The sequence below is a fragment of the Nomia melanderi genome, chromosome 12 (assembly GCF_051020985.1).
Source record: "Nomia melanderi isolate GNS246 chromosome 12, iyNomMela1, whole genome shotgun sequence".
Classification (NCBI taxonomy): domain Eukaryota; kingdom Metazoa; phylum Arthropoda; class Insecta; order Hymenoptera; family Halictidae; genus Nomia; species Nomia melanderi.
The window spans coordinates 15,526,365-15,543,566 of NC_135010.1; the positions used below are offsets into that span (position 1 = coordinate 15,526,365).

The following is a 17,202-nucleotide window of genomic DNA, read 5'->3' on the forward strand; positions in this document are numbered from 1 at the left end:
TCTGTCGGGCAGGAACCAGGAAACGCGGAAACGGATGTTCCCGTTGGTCGAGCCATCGATGGAAAGCGGCGCTTTCGCGGATCGATGGGAACCCTCTCGACGATTAGCATCGGTCGTTGGTTCGCGCTTCCGAGAATCTATGGAACAGCGTTTATCGCGCATCGCGGCTGCTTTTACCGCTTCTCGTTGTTCTCCGATAGATCGAAAAAATGGTCGGTTCGAAGCAGGGTGGTCTGCCGGCTATCCGCTGTTCCCGATATTTCATCGCATCGGCTGGAAACGCGGCGGGCGATGCGACGTATCGGAGCAGAATACCATGGAATAGAGCGGCACAGAGCAGCGGAGAGAGGAGAAGAGAAGAGGAGAGGAGAGAAGAAAGGAAAAGACGAGAAAAGGGAAAAGAGGAAAGAGAAGGGACGCGAACACCGAAGAGGAGCGCCGAGAGTGGAAAGGAGACGAGGCTGGTTGGTAGGGGAAACACCCCTTTCCAATACGGCCCTGCAACGTGTCCGCCCAATAAGGGTGCGTATCCCACGGCGCTCAGTCTCGACCGAACAGCCGGTCGGTTAAGCTCGGAGGCGAGGTTAGTCGGTTAGTCGCAACGGTGGTTCGCTGGTTGACCGTTGGACCGGTCAGTTGGCTCGTCGACTCGTCCGCGTCTCGCGCGTCTCGCGCGTCTCGCGCGCCTCGCGCGCCGGCACGTCGACATTCCAGGGGTAGTTGTTCTCGTTGTTCCCGTCCGCTCGGTTCACGTTGCGACAGTCGAAGCGCCATCGTAGGATTTCTTCGACAAGGGGACACCTCGAAACCGATGGGGGATGACGTTCGATGGACGAAAAGGTAAGAAACCGCAGGCGGTTCGCTGCCGGGGCTCCGCGTCCACCGGACGCATCTCCGAACGATCGTTCCGTCCGCGTCGAACTGACAGATGGCTCGACCTTTCCCGGACAGCCGAGTTTTATCGGTGATTCGACTACGCCCGATCCTCTCGGATTCTGCTCGACTCGGCGAGCCGAGAGTCCGCGGGATTCGCGACGGCTCTTCGTCTCGTGCACGAAGAACCGTCCTTTTCGAGGAACGCGTTGGCCTTGGTTAGGTAGCGGAACGCGTGGGATGTGTGGGAATCGCGAGGCGCCGTGACGCGCGACGCCAGTGACGGACCAGACACGAACGTTCCGTAACGTTGCATAACCTAGAAGCTTTCGAATTTCCACTTACCGGGTCGATCAACCGGTTGGAAAATGAAACGCGAAAGTACGCGTTCGGACGGCGAGATTCGAGGCGAGAGAGACTACGCGCGTTTCTTTGCGATCGCAAACGCGTTTTACCCTCGACTCGTTCCGGAGACGAGCCCCGAGGATTTCTTTGTCGGCGACGCGACGCGCGGACCAGCGAACGGTAGAAAGAGGAGAGGGATCTCGATTCGTCGAAGCGCCGCCAGCGAAAGAATGCGAATCGTCGCGCGGCCGATTGTCCCGTCGTAACTCGAGCCGGCTCTCGGAACTTTTTTCCGATTTCTCGAAAGCACCTCCGGCTGGACCGGAGAACGGGTGCACCGATTCGATCGGGCTGTATACGGGCCGCGAGGGTTGTGCGTGCGAATTAGCTGCGAGACGCGGAGGGTGCGTCGTCGGTCGCCGGTCGGCGGAGGGGCGAGGCCTTTCGCCGTTTCTCTCGGCGTATCCCGATCGGCGTTTCATTGAAATTCACGGCCGGTTCTCCTGTTCCCGAGCGTGACCGAGCGTGGTCCCGCGAAACGCGTTCCAATCGGGTTGCCTCCGAGGTCGCCAGAATTCCCCCGGCTACTCGTCGTCGACGAAACCGTTGGCGTCGAGCCAGGCGATCTTCTCGCTCCGCGTTTGTCCCGCTTCTTTCGAGTTTCACAGAGTTTACCCAACTTTGTCTTCTCGTCTCGTCTCGTCTCGCTTCGTTGAGAAAACGAGATACGTCGGGACGCGATGGGACGCGACGATGAAAATAGACCGCCGCGAGATTCCAGTTGGACGACGACGCGTTCGACGTCCAGCAGCGGAGGGAAGCGATTGTTGCCGCTTCGCACGATCCACCGAAGGTGCGAAGCGAGACGGACCACGGTGGAGGGAAACTGCTTTCTAGTTTCTCATTCGTAATTTCTAATTGGCATCGGACGCAGTCGCGATCGCGATCGATTCTCCCCGTGGATCCCAGCTCGCCTGGGGCAGAGAGCTCGGATAGTTGCCATGACGACGGCATCGCTGGTTTGCCGCGGCTACCTTCAGCGGTGCTCGATCGAACCCTTTCGCCACCCCAACCACGTGGTGGCTAGCATTCCGCGTTCTCTTTCCCCTCGGCGTTCCCTTCCCATGGGCCTCGTAACGTTTCTTCGCTGCCCGGAACCGAACGAATCGCTCTTCTCCTCGACTTTTTCCAGGAAGCCCGAGTCGCCACCCCGGCGCGCACTCGCGTTTCCGTTTATCTCGTCCGCTGGCTGTCGGTGGCTGTCGGTAGCTGCCGCCGGCGATTTGCCGCGAGAGTCTACCGACGAGATCTGGGTCGAGGGGGAGAGTCGACAGAGATGTAGCGCCGAACCCGAGGGTCGGGATGTCGAGAGCGCGAAAACGTCGCGGCCCTTGCACCTTCCATCAAATATAAATGCTCCGAAAGCGCGATGAACGTTTCCTCTCCCGTTCCGTTTCACCCCCTCGTTGTCGCGCCGCGACCGTAAACTCGGTCTCGAACCCGTGCACCTCTCGCGAACGTGCTTCTCGAGATGCCGACGAACGAGCAGCGGCAAGATTTCGGAGAAGCCGGAAATTATAACGGCGCCCCTGGGGGATGAGAACGAGGGCAGCAGCGTTGATTCCGCCGTCGAAACTCCCTCGAGTGTTTCGGTCTCCGGAAATAGAGTAGAGGTGGCAACCGTCGGGGCCGATCGCGACGATCCACGGAGGGCCGCAAACGCCGACTCTAACCAGTTTCGTTTTCGCCTGTTTCAGGTCCAACGGGTCGCGTCGCCGAGGAACGCCGGCAAGCGAGGCGGCGACGCAACGATCTTCGACGTTAACCGGTGGAAAGGCGGCGATGGCGACGACCTAGACGACCCGGACGACGTAGATGCAACCGTGGCGAACGACCAGTTAACGCGGACGGCCGCGAATTCGCTCGGAATCTTCGACGTGTCGCCGTTTCATCGGTCCCATCGCGTGCAACATGTTCGGGACGAAACTGCGCACCTGGATGGAGGCGCATATCGTGCGATCGAAAAAGAAAAAGGACCGGAAGAAAGGGGAGAAAGGGTTCGACTCGAACTGCAACTCTCCGAGAAATCGAAGCGCCAACAGATCACCCTGCTTACATCAGGTGATTCGCTCGCGCTTCGTCTCGTCTTTGACTTTTAAACCGAGCAGGGAGAACGGGAAGGCGAGCAGTCGAGTCTTTCTCCTCGTTTTCGTGGTTCGAGCAACGTGCTCGTTTTCCTCTACGGACTCGAGGCTATCCAATTAGACGACACCGACTCTCTCGCCTTCGACGACGCTCCAAGTCTCTCCTCCAAGTCTCCTCCACGTTCCCGACTCCTCTTCTACTACCTCGGACGAGTCGATTTCAACGTTATTTTCCTCTTTCGAGTTGCAACATCGAATGATACTCGTTACAACGCGCCTTCCTTTTTTCTTTCTTTTTTTGGAAGGTTCTTCCGTCTTCCATCGTGGTTGTTTTCGTTATTCTCGCGGTTGGAAATTCATTGGGGATTGGGAATTTCAGGTACACCCGGCGGAATCGCCGGGAAAAACGGTGGACGGCATTCGATTGCACGGAGGCGGAAGCTACGCGACCGCTTCAGCCTCTTCCGGCACTTCCGCCGGCACCGGCAGCGTGAATCTGTCCTCCCCGGAAAGTGCCTACAGTACCGGATACTCGACGGACGGCACTTCGCCCGGAACCAGTTTCCCGCCGGAATATTACATCAACATCAGGACTGGTACGCACTACTTTCAGAGCAGCGGCAATAACGGCCGACCGAAGAGATCGACGGACACGGGGGAGCTGTCGGCCGGTTCCTATTCGGGCTCCTGTTCCGGTTCCGCCTCCGGTTCCGGTTCCGGTCCCGGTCCCGCTCCAGGTTTAGGTTCAAGTTCGGGTTCGGGCACCGGTACAGCTCTCCTCGCCGGGCATGGGATCCTCGAAGCGGCGGCTTGCCTCGCGGGCATGACCAGGAACGAGAATCGTTCGACGAATGCTCGAGGGATCAACGCTACGATCAAGGCACGTATACGCGGACGTTCGGATCCGAGCCGAGAATCCGTTTAGTCGCGTTTCCCTATAATTTTCGGAAACTCTCTCTTCGGAAACACGAGCAGATCGGCGACCGTCTGGGCAGCGAAGAGTCGAGGGAGGAACAGTCGCAGCGAGCACACGCGCACCAGGACACCTACCATCGGCGAACCGAGTCCTTCTCCGGCGACTCGGCCAAGGGAAGCTTGGCTGTGCCGTCCTCGATACCGCCACCGCTCGTGGTCTCGCCCTCGGTCCAGTCGCCTCGGGAACGCTCTCGTATACGCACCAACCCATGGCTCTCGGCCAACTCGTCGGGATCCAGCAACGCCGGCGGCGTCTGCGCCGGTGTCTGCGGCACCGTCTGCGGCGCCCTCAAGTCCAGACTGATTCTCGACGACCCGAGCGGCGCCGGTTCGGCTCTGAAACTCGCGGAATCTTCCGGGAGCGCGAGCGACGTGAACGTGAACAGCTCGCGAGGGGGGCGAGCTAAAAAGGAGTTGAAGCAGGAGAGTCTCAGCGCCGGGAGAAGCCCGTTAGTACCGCTTTACCGTGTTCTTTGAACCTCGATCGGCCTTTGCCCGCATGCCATATCCTTCTCTTTGATTTCGCCGGGAAGCTTTGCGAAACGCAATGCTCGAAACTCTAGCCGAGGGAAGCGCGAGCGAGCTCGCCGGCGGCTCGATCGCGCTTCCCTCTGGTTTCACGGCAGACCGAGGTTAACCAGGTTTCCTCGCGTAGCATCAACCAGAATTGGAGAATCGCGTCGGGCATGGAGATTCGATCGAAAATGGCTCTGTCGATGCAACCGCGCAGCAACAGCAGCAGCAGCAGCCGGAGCAGTACCAGTAGCAGCAACGGCAACACCAACAGCGGCAGTATCGGAAGCGGAAGCGGAAGCGGAAGCGGCAGCGGCAGCCGGGGTAGCGCCGACTGCAACGGCAACGAGAACGAACGCGAAAACGAAATCGGAACCCGGCCCGGCCGGAGACACGGCCACGAAAATCGAACCTACAACGGCTCCTCCGCGTCCTCGGTGACGCGGAGCGTCCGCTCCTCGGAGGACGATATCACGCTGAACGAAATGATGGGGAAGTTCGACGAAAGTTACATCTACGAGAAGGAGACGGATATCTTGTCCGACAGCGACCCCACGGATTGCGAGGACTGCATAGACTCGTTGTCCGACATCGAGACCACCCGTGTCGTCGGCGAGGACAACGATTCCTTGGAGAACAACGAGTTCGATTACATCGACAACGGCTCCTTTCTCGACCTCGACAATCTCGATTGCTCCGGACGATTTCCCAACACCGGTCACTGCACCTACTTCGCGTTCACCGACGAGCTGGCTCGACGAACCACCAAACTGCGGGAATCGTTGACGAAAAGAAGGAACAAGGAGGACGCGAACACCGTTCTTCAGAGGTAATATCAACAGAAGACCCCTCGACTCGTTTTCCTCGAGTTTCGGCTTTCGTTCGACGATATACTTTTCCCGTCTGTTCGCAGAATCGCCAGCGCGAAGAACATCCCCGTGAAGCGACAGAGCGGCCGTCAACCCAAAAAGTCCGAGGAGAAGCAGCAGACCGAGAAACGCAAAAGACGGATTTCTCAACGGAGGAAGTCCACCGCTGCGGACAGATGCGACGACGAAACGGCGAATTTGAATCGCGCCCTGCTAGAGAGAATACTCTTGAAGAATTCGGGTTTCAATCAGCAGGGCAGCAGAAGCGTCGGCGGCACGCCGATATGCTTGCGTCGCAAGAAGCACGACGTCAACAAAAATCTGTCACCGATCAGGGTAAATGGTACGGAAATATTTACGGGTCGTCCCAATGGCGCGGGCACAGCCGCGATTGCTGGTGCCGCCGGTGGCACGGCTATCGGCCTCGGTACCGACCTCGAGATCCTCAAGAGGCGTTCGAATTCGGTAAGCGTGCGCTTTCTCTATCTCCACCTCTGACTCTTTGCTAATTTTCATCGTTTGCCGGTCGATTCGAAAGGTGAGCTACGTGAACGGCCACTCGATGGTCGGTCAGAAGATCGGATCGCCGGGGAGCACCTACATGACCGCGTTCGCCTCCGAGATCGCTCTCATCGAGGCGGACAAGGAGGCGGATAAAAAGTATCGCGAGCTCATTCTCGAGGCGGAGAACATCTTGGTGAACATGCAGAAGAGCCAAAGCAACGCGTTGCCCGTCGTTCCATCGCCGTCGCGAAAGTTTCACAACGGCCTAGCCAACAAACGCGTCGAACTGATCAAGAACACCGAGCTGAACATCGAGCTGGCCCTCTCCAAGAGCAGAAACTCGCAGCCGGAACTGCAGAGCGGCAGCATTCGGGACCTGGAGCACACCAGCCCGAAGAGGCAGTTCGCGCAACCCTGCTCTCCGATTCGCCGATTCGTCGAGCGGAACGATCCGGCGAGCAATTTGTCCGTCTTTTTCAGGCCCGAAACGCCGGTGAAATCCTTTGCCGGGGATTCTTCGATGGCGCCGAGACAGGCGTCGCAGCTGCATTCGCCCGGTAAAACCGTCTTTCGATCCGTCGATCGCGAGCTGGATCCGAACGCGGAAGCGAACGCGGAAGCGAACGCGGAAGCGAATGCGAATGCGAGAACGGGCACGGATGCGAACGCGGGTACCAAAGCGGATTCGGCTCCGAAATCGGAACAGGATTCGCAGCCGAGAAGCGGTCAGTCGTCCCAAGCCGCGCCGTTGAACTGCAACGGCGTTCGGCGAGTGTCGCCGGATTCGGAAGTTCCTTTGGCGACGACGATCCGGTCCGAGATTCGTTTGCAGAACAGATCTCGCATCGTTTTCCCACGCAGAGACGCGACAGACATCGTTCGGTCGTCGAGTCTGCCGAGCAAGGAGGAATGCGTCGCTTCGAGCTCCTCGGATTCGGAAGAGAAATGCGACGTGAGGAGAAGGCCGACTCTGATGACTTTCAGGTTGGACGTCGCCTATGTCGCGACCATTCTATCGTCCCAGCCCCCCTCCCCTTCTCTCTCCTCTGTCTCTACTCTCCTCTGTTCTCTCCGTTTGCAAACGATGTCGGTGCACGCGCAAAACGTTCGTTCGTTTTCGTTCTCGTAGGTCCGTCGATATGGGACCCACGAAAGAAGGATCCTTCTATTGCCCGCAGAGCGAGCCGGTCAAGAGGAAAGTGTACGCGGGTAGCTCGACGTACGGCAGAATACAGAAAACCCTGGGAGAACACGTGGCTTTGAGAAATTCGGACGGCGACACGACGACCGACGACACCGGTAAGTCGCAACACCTCCGACATTCGAGACGTATTTCTAATCTCCGAACGCATTTTCGAATTCGAGCGCAGACGATTCGAGAAGATCGTTGAAGGAAAAGGTTGCGCAGCTTCGCCGGAAACGGTTGGCCACCACCGATGCTCAAGACTCGCAGATCCTTCAGCAGCAAATGTCGCAACTTCGGAGGCAGATGCTGATGCACACGATAGAAGGGTTGAAACGAAGTCTCGAGGATCAGTCCGCGACTCTGAAGCAAACCTGCCTGGAACCAGTGCTGTCCGAGCAGTTGCCGTGAACCGAATGCCAGAGAAAAGAATCGATTTTCGGTGGGTCGCGTCCCGTCGCGAGCAATACGTCTGCGGTCGTCGGTGAAATGCCTTTCCCACTCGTACGCGCCATTTCTATCTACCAAAGTGTGGAAATTCGATTTTCCATTTCCATTATCCGTTAGGAGGCAATCGATACATAGTATTATATTTTTCTGTCCGCGTCTACGCAGTAAGAGAATCAAAATTAAGAAGGTCGCATATTTTCTGGGCATTGTTCTCTCGCGTGTTTAGTTGGACGCGCGGAACTGTTTTCGAACGAACGCTCCAAGGAACCGTGGACCGTGGACCGTGGACCGTGGACCGTGGACCGTGGACCGTGGACCGTGAACCGTGAACCGTGAACCGTGAACCCTGAACGTTATATTCTCGATGATTGAGAGAGGCCCGAATTGGACGGTTGACGCGTTCTTACTCGCATTTCGCAATGTTCCTATTTCTACGCGTAACTCGTATTTCCGGAGCGAACAGACTCGAGCGACGGACTAAAGGCGAAACGTTGTCGTCGGCTCGGCCGGCGGAATGAACATTTCCCGTTAGTATACCAAAGATAATGTTAGTCCTAGCATGGTAGCAGGATAGAACCCGTTTAGTTGGAGCAACGCTAGCAACCAGCACACGATACGCATCGATTCGTAAAATTAGAGAGCTCGTTGAGATATTTTCCCCCGAATTTCTTCGTAGAGGAATTCGTGCGCGCGCGAGACGCATTAGAGGATTTTCAGTCGCGGTGATTCTTTTGCGAGAATAGACTGATAGCATTACCCCGAGATCATTCGCCCGACGGGCGATTTATACGTTAATAGCTCTTTCGAAACGACAGATAGTAATACGCACACGATATTTATTTGTGTTAGATGTTAGAGGCCGTAGTAAAGGAAATATTAGAGAAGGATAGCGATAGCGACGATTAGTAACGCTAGATAGCACATTATCGATTATAGAGTTTCGTGATATCGTTTCTCCGAGTCGTCCCTTGTGATTTATTTCCGCGTTTTGTTGGAAACTGTGATCGCAACGTCTTCGGCCAACTTTAGATACAAATGTACGCCGTAACGCCGTAACGCCATAACGCGCGGGAAACGCCTTCCTTCCGTCTGACGGTGGCGCCGCCAAGGCTCAGGTGAATTTATTCGCAACATTTTATACTCGATATGCGTGTATGTACATATTTAGTTTTCGACCGAACGAACGTCTACTTTTTATTACCGTAAGTGAACGCGAATTACGATTATTCCGGTTTTCGTTGCTTTAGCTGATCACACACGTTGTATCTGAGACACATTCCGAAGGCGTGGAGAGTGTGATGGAAAAGCGGAGAAAAACCGGTAGCCAAGCTACGCGGAACGCTTTGTCCAAAGTCTTCGACTCTAGGACGAGTCGAGAAGTCGAAAACTCGAGAAATAGAGAAATAGGATCGTATTCGCAAATGGACGGACAACAATGTCAACTTTTCTTCTCTGCCAAGATACAATGCTAGTCACCCGGTTGGTTACTCGTACGGGCAAGGTACGATCGGCAACTCGAAGCGAATTTATTGTGATGGAGGTGCGAAATTATTGTTGCATATTTTCTGTCTACCAAGCCATTTATTCGATTAAATGGTCCTTTTTTATATGATTACGAATAAATTATATTATGTCGTTGGAAACTTGTATCGCATTCATTCGATCGTTTTCTCCGATCGTTTTCTCCGATCGTTTTCTCCGAGAATTATAATCGATCGGTGTGTCTTAGGACGACGACAACTTACCAACTTGTTATTATTTTTCTACTATTGCTATATCGTTTTTATTGCCAAGTAATTCAAGTATAAACGTCATTGGTACATGGTGTGTAGAAAATTGCGCGGACAAGGTACAACCGTGGGCTGTTCCGAAACTTTTGATCGAACCGTTTTTCTCACGCGTAGGATCCTTCTTATTTCATTCTTTCGAACCTGTGCTCGATCTCGTAAATCGATACAGGCTTCTCGATCTTTTGACAGTAATCGGCCCATTCGCCCTCGGTCAGATCCACGTCTGTAAATGTGCTGCCGTTGTCGATGGCTTTGACGACCCATCCTCTTCTTGCCGAGAAATCGCACGGTTCGAGACCGCGACAATCGAATGCCGCCACTGTCTGAAAGTTCTCTTGATCGCTGGCTACAAAAGGTTTCACAAAATCTTCCAAAATAGTCATTGAATTTTCGCGGGAACAGAGTTTGCATTTGCTCGCGTAATGATTGACGCCGTGGCCTTTCGTAGCTGGGAAAGTTTCGCTCAGAGACACGTAATTCCATTTGTCCGATACTTCGCGGCAATTCGAGCAAGTGAACTTGAGATACCATCGGAAATCAAGCCCCGCGGGCCCCAGCTCTTCCACGTTTTCCAACGTAACCTTTATTTCTAACCCTATTTTCACCATTTTCTTACCGACCTTCTCCTAATTCGATTCTGTTTATTACACGATTTACACGTACGCGAACGTGGTACGTTACCGTTCGGTTATCAACGTGCGTTAGATCTGCCAATGAAGAAATGTTCTGTTGATTCGAGGTTATATCCGTTTGTTGATCTTTGATGCGAATCTTCGGGAACCACCTCGAGTAAACTACCGGGGAATCGAAAGAAGAAAACCTTTCTGGCAGAACGTTCACGGCTATCGATTTCCAGTCAAATTACGGTCGAGCAAAACCAACTCGTGTATACATTCCGAACGTTTCGCAACGAAAACTACAAACCCGAAATCAGAGCGCACGCGCAAATGCCAGCTTTATTTATAACTTGCAAATATTCTATGCATTGCGTATAAGCGTGATCGTACATACTCTCGTCCTTAATGCTAATGGAACGGATGCGTCGCGAGCACGGCAAAGTCGATGGAGAATTCGAATGGATTTTGAAACCGATGCAGTTTGTTCTTTTCGTTTCTTGGCAACGATGTTCGAGGATGCAGGAAACTGCGGAATGCTAAGTTATCGACCGTATTCGTTTGACCCTCGTTTAGTATTTGCCACTGCCACGCTGTCGCTACGACTGCGATCGCGTGTCACGTTGTCCGTTTCTCAAAGTGGGCTCGCTGTTCTTCATTAGGGATGCGGACACCTACCTATGAACGTGGATTCTAATAGTCGAACATGACACGAAAGATTCTTCTTTATTTATTTCACGTGTACGCGTTGATAACAGTTTCCAATACTCAAGATATTTTAGGATGCGGAGGATTTTTGAAAAGTCACGCGCACATCGACTTTGCCAAAGTTCAAATCAAACTGTAAGTAACCTGACATTATAGTCGCAGCACACTGCTCGATCTAAGCACTTTGAATCTAAACGACTTTCGAAAGATGACTTAACTCTTTGCTCAATTTAGATATACGAAAGCTGGGAGCCTCAAAGACTCTACGGAATGTGCTCCAAACAATGGATATTATTTTCTTCCTTTGTACGATAAAGGAGAGTACGTTCTGAAGGTAATGCAAAACTTGATCGGGAAAATTGCTTTAAACGATATTTCGTAAAAATACTTTCAAGCTGTAAATGCTGTACGGCAAATTATTTTAGGTAGATCCACCTAGAGGATGGAGCTTCGATCCGATGGAAGTTTTATTGCACGTGGATGGGACGTCCGATGCTTGTAGCCAAGGGAAAGACATAAATTTTACTTTCAAAGGATTCGGTATCACGGGCAAGGTACATTACAAACGCTTGGTACACATAGTGGCACACTTCAGAAACTGTGTTTACGCGTGTTACAAAAGTCTATGCTCCGATTAGGTTGCCGCTTTGGGATCGGATTATGGACCGAAAGGTGTAACCGTAGCTTTGTATAAGGAGGATAACGAACAAGTTCCCGCAGAAACGACGCTCACAGCGGACGGAGGAACGTTTTATTTCACGCCCATACAACCTGGAAGATACATACTCGTCGCGTCGCATCCAATGTGAGTGTCGACGCGGTATGCGAATTAAACCAGATTTACGTACACGTTGTCCTTCCACTTGTTTTTAGATGGGCAATGGAAAAGAACACTGTCACTGTAACAGTCCGAGAAGGCAATACGGAACTTCCGGATGGTAGCTTAGTAGTTTTCGGTTACGACGTGAGCGGTCGAGTAACCAGCGAAGAGGAACCGGTCAGTGGAGTAACGTTTATACTCTTCGGGGTAAGAATTGGTTCGCTCTTCTCGTCTCCCCATGGCTCTTGAAAGCTCGACTCGTCTCGCGTAATTAATCGTATTCGTTCTGTTTGTTGATTGCTCAGAACGGATCGGCTAAAAATTGCACTACCACAGCCATAAGTAAAGAGCTTCAGTCGAGAAACCCTATTTGCCATGTCGTTTCCGACAGGAATGGCAAGTTCGTGTTTCCAATCGTGTCGCCCGGAGAATATAAATTGGTTCCATACTATGCCGGTGGCCAAACCAAATTCGACGTTCAACCCAGCGAATTGAATTTTAAAGTAGACCATAGTAGCGTCGTATTACGACTAGGCTTCAAGGTAACCGGGTTTACGGTATACGGATTCGTTCGTACGGCAATCGATGGCGATCCTCTGCCGGGCGCAAAAATCTTCTTGTCGCAAAAAGAAGTTGCAACGTCGGATGCGAACGGCAAGTACGTGCTAGACAACATGAAAGCTGGACAGTATTCGTTGAAAGCGGAAACAGGTACGCGCCTCCCATTTCCTTGGCTGTTGCCCCGCTCCGAATCCACTGTTTCGGTCTTAATGCGATTACGCGATTCTCTTCTGTTTATCGTTAGACGATATGCTTTTCATCGAGAAGTCTGTGAAAATCTCTCCGAGCTCTTCGGAACTGGCTGTTCTAACACCGTCGGCTTATAAAGTTTGCGGAAAGGTCACCTTATCGGCTAAAGGAACGCTGCATCATCGAAGGGTTTCCGCGCAAAACACTGCCGCCAGTTTTCACAAAGAGATCGAAACGGATCCAACGACCGGAGAATTCTGCGTCTATCTCTCACCCGACAAATATCAATTAAGCGTGATCGTCAGTAATGAAGAAAGAGACAAAGGCCTGCAGTGAGTCGATCGGAGTATCATCTTTGTAACATTGACTATTATCAATTGCCTGTTTGCGATCGTGAAATGATTTTCAGATTTTTCCCGCTGCAACAGACAATCGATGTATCGACTCGACCGGTGGCCGACGTAAACTTTTTACAATTGAAAGCGACGCTGTCGGGCACGGTCAAGTGTCTGTCGGGAACCGATTGCAGCCAGGCTTCCGTTACTTTGAAGGTACTAGACGGGGTCACCATAAAAACGATACAATCGAAGGGTAGGATTTTTGAATCTCTCTTAGATCGTAACACAGTACTGCTATCCTTAATCGCCGTATACTTTTGGAAAAAGTTTCTGCGATAACAGAACCGCGAATCGTATCTGCCGGTGAAATTAACAATGAAACGAAACGGAATAAAGACAGTGCACGGTGTCCGTAAAGGAAGAAACGGTCTGGCGCGTCTCTGTTGTCGCAGCGATACCCGACATTCGTTCGGTCGAATACTATTTTCCGTTTGCTCGTGAAGTTGTTTTTCATCTGACAGATGGCGAGTATCGGTTCTCGGACGTGTTGCCCGGTCATTACGAGGTACTGATAGACAACGATGTGTTCTGTTGGGAAAATCCTAGTTACAGGATTTCGGTCACCTCGGAACGCGCGGAAGTGCCAGCTTTCGTACAGACTGGATTCTCCGTTACTTTCATTTCTTCTCACGACACCACGGTAGGATATTCAGAACCCGGCGATGCGACCAAACTAACGTTAGTTTTGAACAAAGGGAACACGAAGCATTGCGTGTCGAAGCCTGGTGTATATTCGTTCACTACGAAAGGTTGCCACGTGTACGAACGAACGTCGTACAGGTGGGACACCAACAGTCTCTCCCCTATATTATTACACTCGACCGAACATAGCCACAGGGGGAGCATTCAGAGTACTTCTTCGTTGAACGGGGTCAAAGTGAATATCGAGAGTGCGGGCGACATTATTACGTAAGAGGCATACACGATACTACGTACAACCGAAACAACTCGTCTACGCACTGCACGAATTTGATCGAATTTCTTGATCGGCAGATTGGGTCCGTTGAAACCTGTGAAAGAGGAGCACTTGTACAAGTACGAGTTTGAATTTAAGGCAAAGACGGACAACGTTTACACGATAACGCCGCTGTCGAATATACTTCTGTTCAATCCTCCGTCGTTGAAAGTGTTGGCAGTGAACGATTGTCAAAACGATGTCGCTTCGTTTATCGGCGAATTGGGAAAGGTAAGAGCGCGCGCGCTGAACTTCGTACGCGGTAGACTACTATTCCGTTCCGGTTCTCTAACGAGCGCGCGTTGCACGCGTGTCGCGTAGATCATTGCAGGAAAGATCGTTCCACCGTTGGAAGGTGTTACCGTACAAGTGTTCGGAAACGACGATACTTCTCCGATGCACACGTTGGTCACGGAAAAGGATGGGACGTACAGTGTCGGTCCTTTGGATGGAAAGATAGACTACAGGTAGACCATTTACCGGCCGATCTGTATCGTCCAATCCGTTACCGTAATCGCCGTTTCTCTTTCCATCAGAATCACGGCAGAGAAAGACGGATTCGTGATCACAGGACCGGATACCAGCGGAGTATTCTTGGCGCACAAGTTGGCCGAGATAATCGTTCAAGTTTCCGATCAAGCCGACAACACCTCTTTACAGGTACGACGCCACGCGAGAAAATCCTTCCGTTCAGAATCGACGCGATTCTTCCTCGAAACGGTGAAAGATCAAAGAAACATGTTTCTCCGGTAGGGCGTCCTCCTTTCTCTGTCCGGCGGACAAAGTTACCGAAAGAACAGCGTCACCGGCGAAGAGGGCAAGTTGATTTTCAATTCGTTGTCTCCCGGGGAGTATTATCTGAGACCGATGATGAAGGAATACCGTTTCGATCCTCCATCGAAAATGATCAAAGTGACGGAAGGCGCGACCGTGAAGGTGAAGCTGTACGGTAAACGAGTCGCTTTCAGCGCTTACGGATCCGTAACGTCTTTGAACGGAAAGCCCGAGGCTGGTTTGCTGATGGAGGTACAGGGTCAGGGAGAGTGTAGCAATCTTCAAGAAGAAGCAACCACCGAGGAAAACGGAAACTTCCGGATCAGAGGACTTCAGCCGAGGGTAAGCAAGGTTCGAACTTCGGAACCACCGTCGTGATTGTTTCTCTAAGGAACTCCATTCGTTTCCCAGTGTACGTACGTGTTTCGATTGAAGCCGAACGCGGAGGTTAACGCGCACATCCACCACACCAGTCCCGATTCTATACCGGTACAGATCTCGGAAGACATTCACGGTCTACGATTGATCGCGTTCCATCCGATATCGCGCACCGACGTTTCCGTGCACGTCGTATCGGTGCAGCCGGAACACTACCGCACGCTGAAGGTGAAGCTGTGCAGGGAGGACATGCCGGACTCGCCGATTCACACGAGTAAACTGGAGGGGCAGCAGTTGAGCAAGATCGGTAGCAATTATAACGCCGGATTTCTGGTGCATCTGCCACCGTTGCAGGCGGACGGCAAGAAATATTTCGTGCAACTGGAGTCGTCTCTCCCCCAGACGATGCACAAGTACCGAACCGTTCCATTCTACTTCGAAGCGAACTCGTCGTTCAAACACGTCAAGTTAACGTTCAACGCGGAACGAAAGATCGATCAGAGCGAAATGAATCAAACGTCCGTGATCGCGTTACCGTTTATAATGCTGATCGCGTTCGCGTTTCTCAACCGTGAAAAGATCTGGACATGGTTGAACGCGTCGATCGAGAGACGCTCGAAACCAGCCGCGAGTTCGCGAACCCCGATTCAAGCTGTTCCCATCGATCCGAGGGCGGACGACATCATCGTCGAGCAAATAATGAACATTAACAAAAGGAAAACCAAGCCGCGGAAAACGTAATCGATCGTTTTCCTTTTCTTATTCTTTCCGTTTTCGTTTTCGTTTTCGTTGTCGTTGTCGTTGTCGTTTGCGTTTTCGAATCGTTGTTTTTATTACTCGAGAAGATAGCCTCGCGAATCTAGACGAGATTCGCGGTGTAAATATCGGAAATAATGTACAAATACATCTGCGACGGATTTGCTCGGGTGTCACCACCGGAATTCGTTCTGACTAAATCACTGTGCAACTTTTATGTGGATCAGCATTATTTTATTTCACTAAATCCAACACAATGTACCCTTGTACGCTTTCTAATCGACCATTAATTAAAGATTCAAACGTTGGAATTCCCTTAAACCATTAGCAATGTTCGAGTCCAATGTTTCGATGCGTTATCGTCCGAACCAGTCACGGGGCTATGAAGTACTAAGGAAAGATACGAGATGAATCGAGAGAACTCTTCCCGAGAGGTTTCTCTTGTATTCGCGTCGACTTACCATGGAGTTTTGATCGTACATGCACTGCATGAAATTGAACGCCTTCTCGCAGTTATCGTTCCCGCCTGGAAATCAATGGGTTAGCAAGGATCGAGCGTATCGATTAAACGTAACCGCGTCCATGCTCACCAATGTCGGTGCAATTGTCGATCATACCGCTAACGACTTGTCTGTAAGTGGTCGGTATCGCTGTTTTCAGTAAATTATACTTGATCTCGCCGCTCTTCCTGTTCATCTGCCGAACAAGACGAAACGAGCATCGGTAACGGTAGGGAGAAAAGGGAGAGCAATTCGTATTACCAAGCCAAACTTTTCGAGGCAGCATTTGAAGTAACACTTTAACCGATCGTCGTCTGGAAACTCTCCGTATTCCGTATCCTCGACGGCCTCTGAAACGAGTAGAGTTAAATTCGCGGAAAGCATCGTTCCAGTAATCTCGACGAGGCGAGAGGTGTTTCGCTTACGAAGGGTCGCTTTAGTTTCGGCGAGGCATTTCTTCCTGGTCGCAGCTGTCATTTCTTTGAAGTCTTCCTTGGTCACCTGTCTCGCGCGAGCCATCGACGTGTACGGTTAGAGAATCTTCGGAAGCGTAAAAATACGTAAGCTGCACTTACCATTTCGGCGTGAATCAGGAGGAACCGCGAGATCAAGACGCAGAAGAGAATCGAGGAAACCTCTGTGGCGAGCTTCATACTTGGAACTTGGACGATTCAGACGCGTTCGCGAAACAACGAAGCAACTCGACGCGCAGAGACCAAACGCACTGTACACGGCTCTCGCGTCGACGAGCCGAATATATAGACGCGCGGACATGGTTTTCGCTGCAAATGGAAAACAGTAATTGGCCGTTTAAACGGCAAGCTAAAAGCCGGCCGCGCGTTTCCTTTTCTACGAACAGAGGGTAATTAATAACTATCTCGCAAGGATGCGATCAGAGCTGAT

At 52.0% G+C, this 17,202-nt stretch overlaps 3 protein-coding genes across 3 annotated transcripts; 1 reads left to right on the forward strand and 2 right to left on the reverse strand.

Moving 5' to 3' along the window:
* Nucleotides 1-530: 530 nt before the first annotated feature.
* Nucleotides 531-16,016, forward strand: LOC116433671 (uncharacterized). The gene is given in 23 exon segments (XM_076372696.1): nucleotides 531-840; nucleotides 2,976-3,339; nucleotides 3,742-4,257; nucleotides 4,260-4,786; nucleotides 4,993-5,679; nucleotides 5,764-6,184; nucleotides 6,258-7,207; nucleotides 7,353-7,522; nucleotides 7,594-7,810; nucleotides 8,327-8,383; nucleotides 11,203-11,302; nucleotides 11,394-11,522; nucleotides 11,607-11,773; nucleotides 11,842-11,995; nucleotides 12,094-12,499; nucleotides 12,594-12,870; nucleotides 12,948-13,129; nucleotides 13,380-13,845; nucleotides 13,930-14,122; nucleotides 14,213-14,358; nucleotides 14,428-14,551; nucleotides 14,645-15,007; nucleotides 15,077-16,016. Coding segments are annotated over 22 exon segments (7,110 nt in total). The 5' UTR covers nucleotides 531-840; nucleotides 2,976-3,189; the 3' UTR covers nucleotides 15,785-16,016.
* Nucleotides 9,606-10,850, reverse strand: LOC116433677 (CXXC motif containing zinc binding protein). Its single transcript, XM_076372693.1, has 2 exons — nucleotides 10,571-10,850; nucleotides 9,606-9,992 (listed from the first exon to the last, which is right to left on the reverse strand). The coding sequence occupies exons 1-2, from the start codon at nucleotides 10,653-10,655 to the stop codon at nucleotides 9,769-9,771; spliced, it is 309 nt and encodes a 102-aa protein (XP_076228808.1). The 5' UTR covers nucleotides 10,656-10,850; the 3' UTR covers nucleotides 9,606-9,768.
* On the reverse strand, nucleotides 16,012-17,055 carry Obp11 (odorant binding protein 11). Its single transcript, XM_031992033.2, has 6 exons — nucleotides 16,875-17,055; nucleotides 16,725-16,800; nucleotides 16,561-16,649; nucleotides 16,390-16,495; nucleotides 16,261-16,325; nucleotides 16,012-16,189 (listed from the first exon to the last, which is right to left on the reverse strand). Exons 1-6 carry the CDS (start codon nucleotides 16,950-16,952, stop codon nucleotides 16,172-16,174), a joined length of 432 nt encoding a protein of 143 aa, XP_031847893.1. The 5' UTR covers nucleotides 16,953-17,055; the 3' UTR covers nucleotides 16,012-16,171.
* Nucleotides 17,056-17,202: the final 147 nt, after the last annotated feature.

What these genes read in the sequence shown, in the direction of transcription:
- LOC116433677 (XM_076372693.1), bottom strand. Translation starts at nt 10,655, where the DNA reads ATGTACGATCACGCTTATACGCAATGCATAGAATATTTGCAAGTTATA. An exon ending in CGCGTGCGCTCTGATTTCGG is followed by an intron (nt 9,993 to 10,570) that starts GTTTGTAGTTTT and finishes AACCTTTTGTAG; the next exon opens with CCAGCGATCAAGAGAACTTT.
- Obp11 (XM_031992033.2), bottom strand. Translation starts at nt 16,952, where the DNA reads ATGAAGCTCGCCACAGAGGTTTCCTCGATTCTCTTCTGCGTCTTGATC. An exon ending in CGAAACTAAAGCGACCCTTC is followed by an intron (nt 16,650 to 16,724) that starts GTAAGCGAAACA and finishes TACTCGTTTCAG; the next exon opens with AGGCCGTCGAGGATACGGAA. An exon ending in GCCTCGAAAAGTTTGGCTTG is followed by an intron (nt 16,496 to 16,560) that starts GTAATACGAATT and finishes CTTGTTCGGCAG; the next exon opens with ATGAACAGGAAGAGCGGCGA.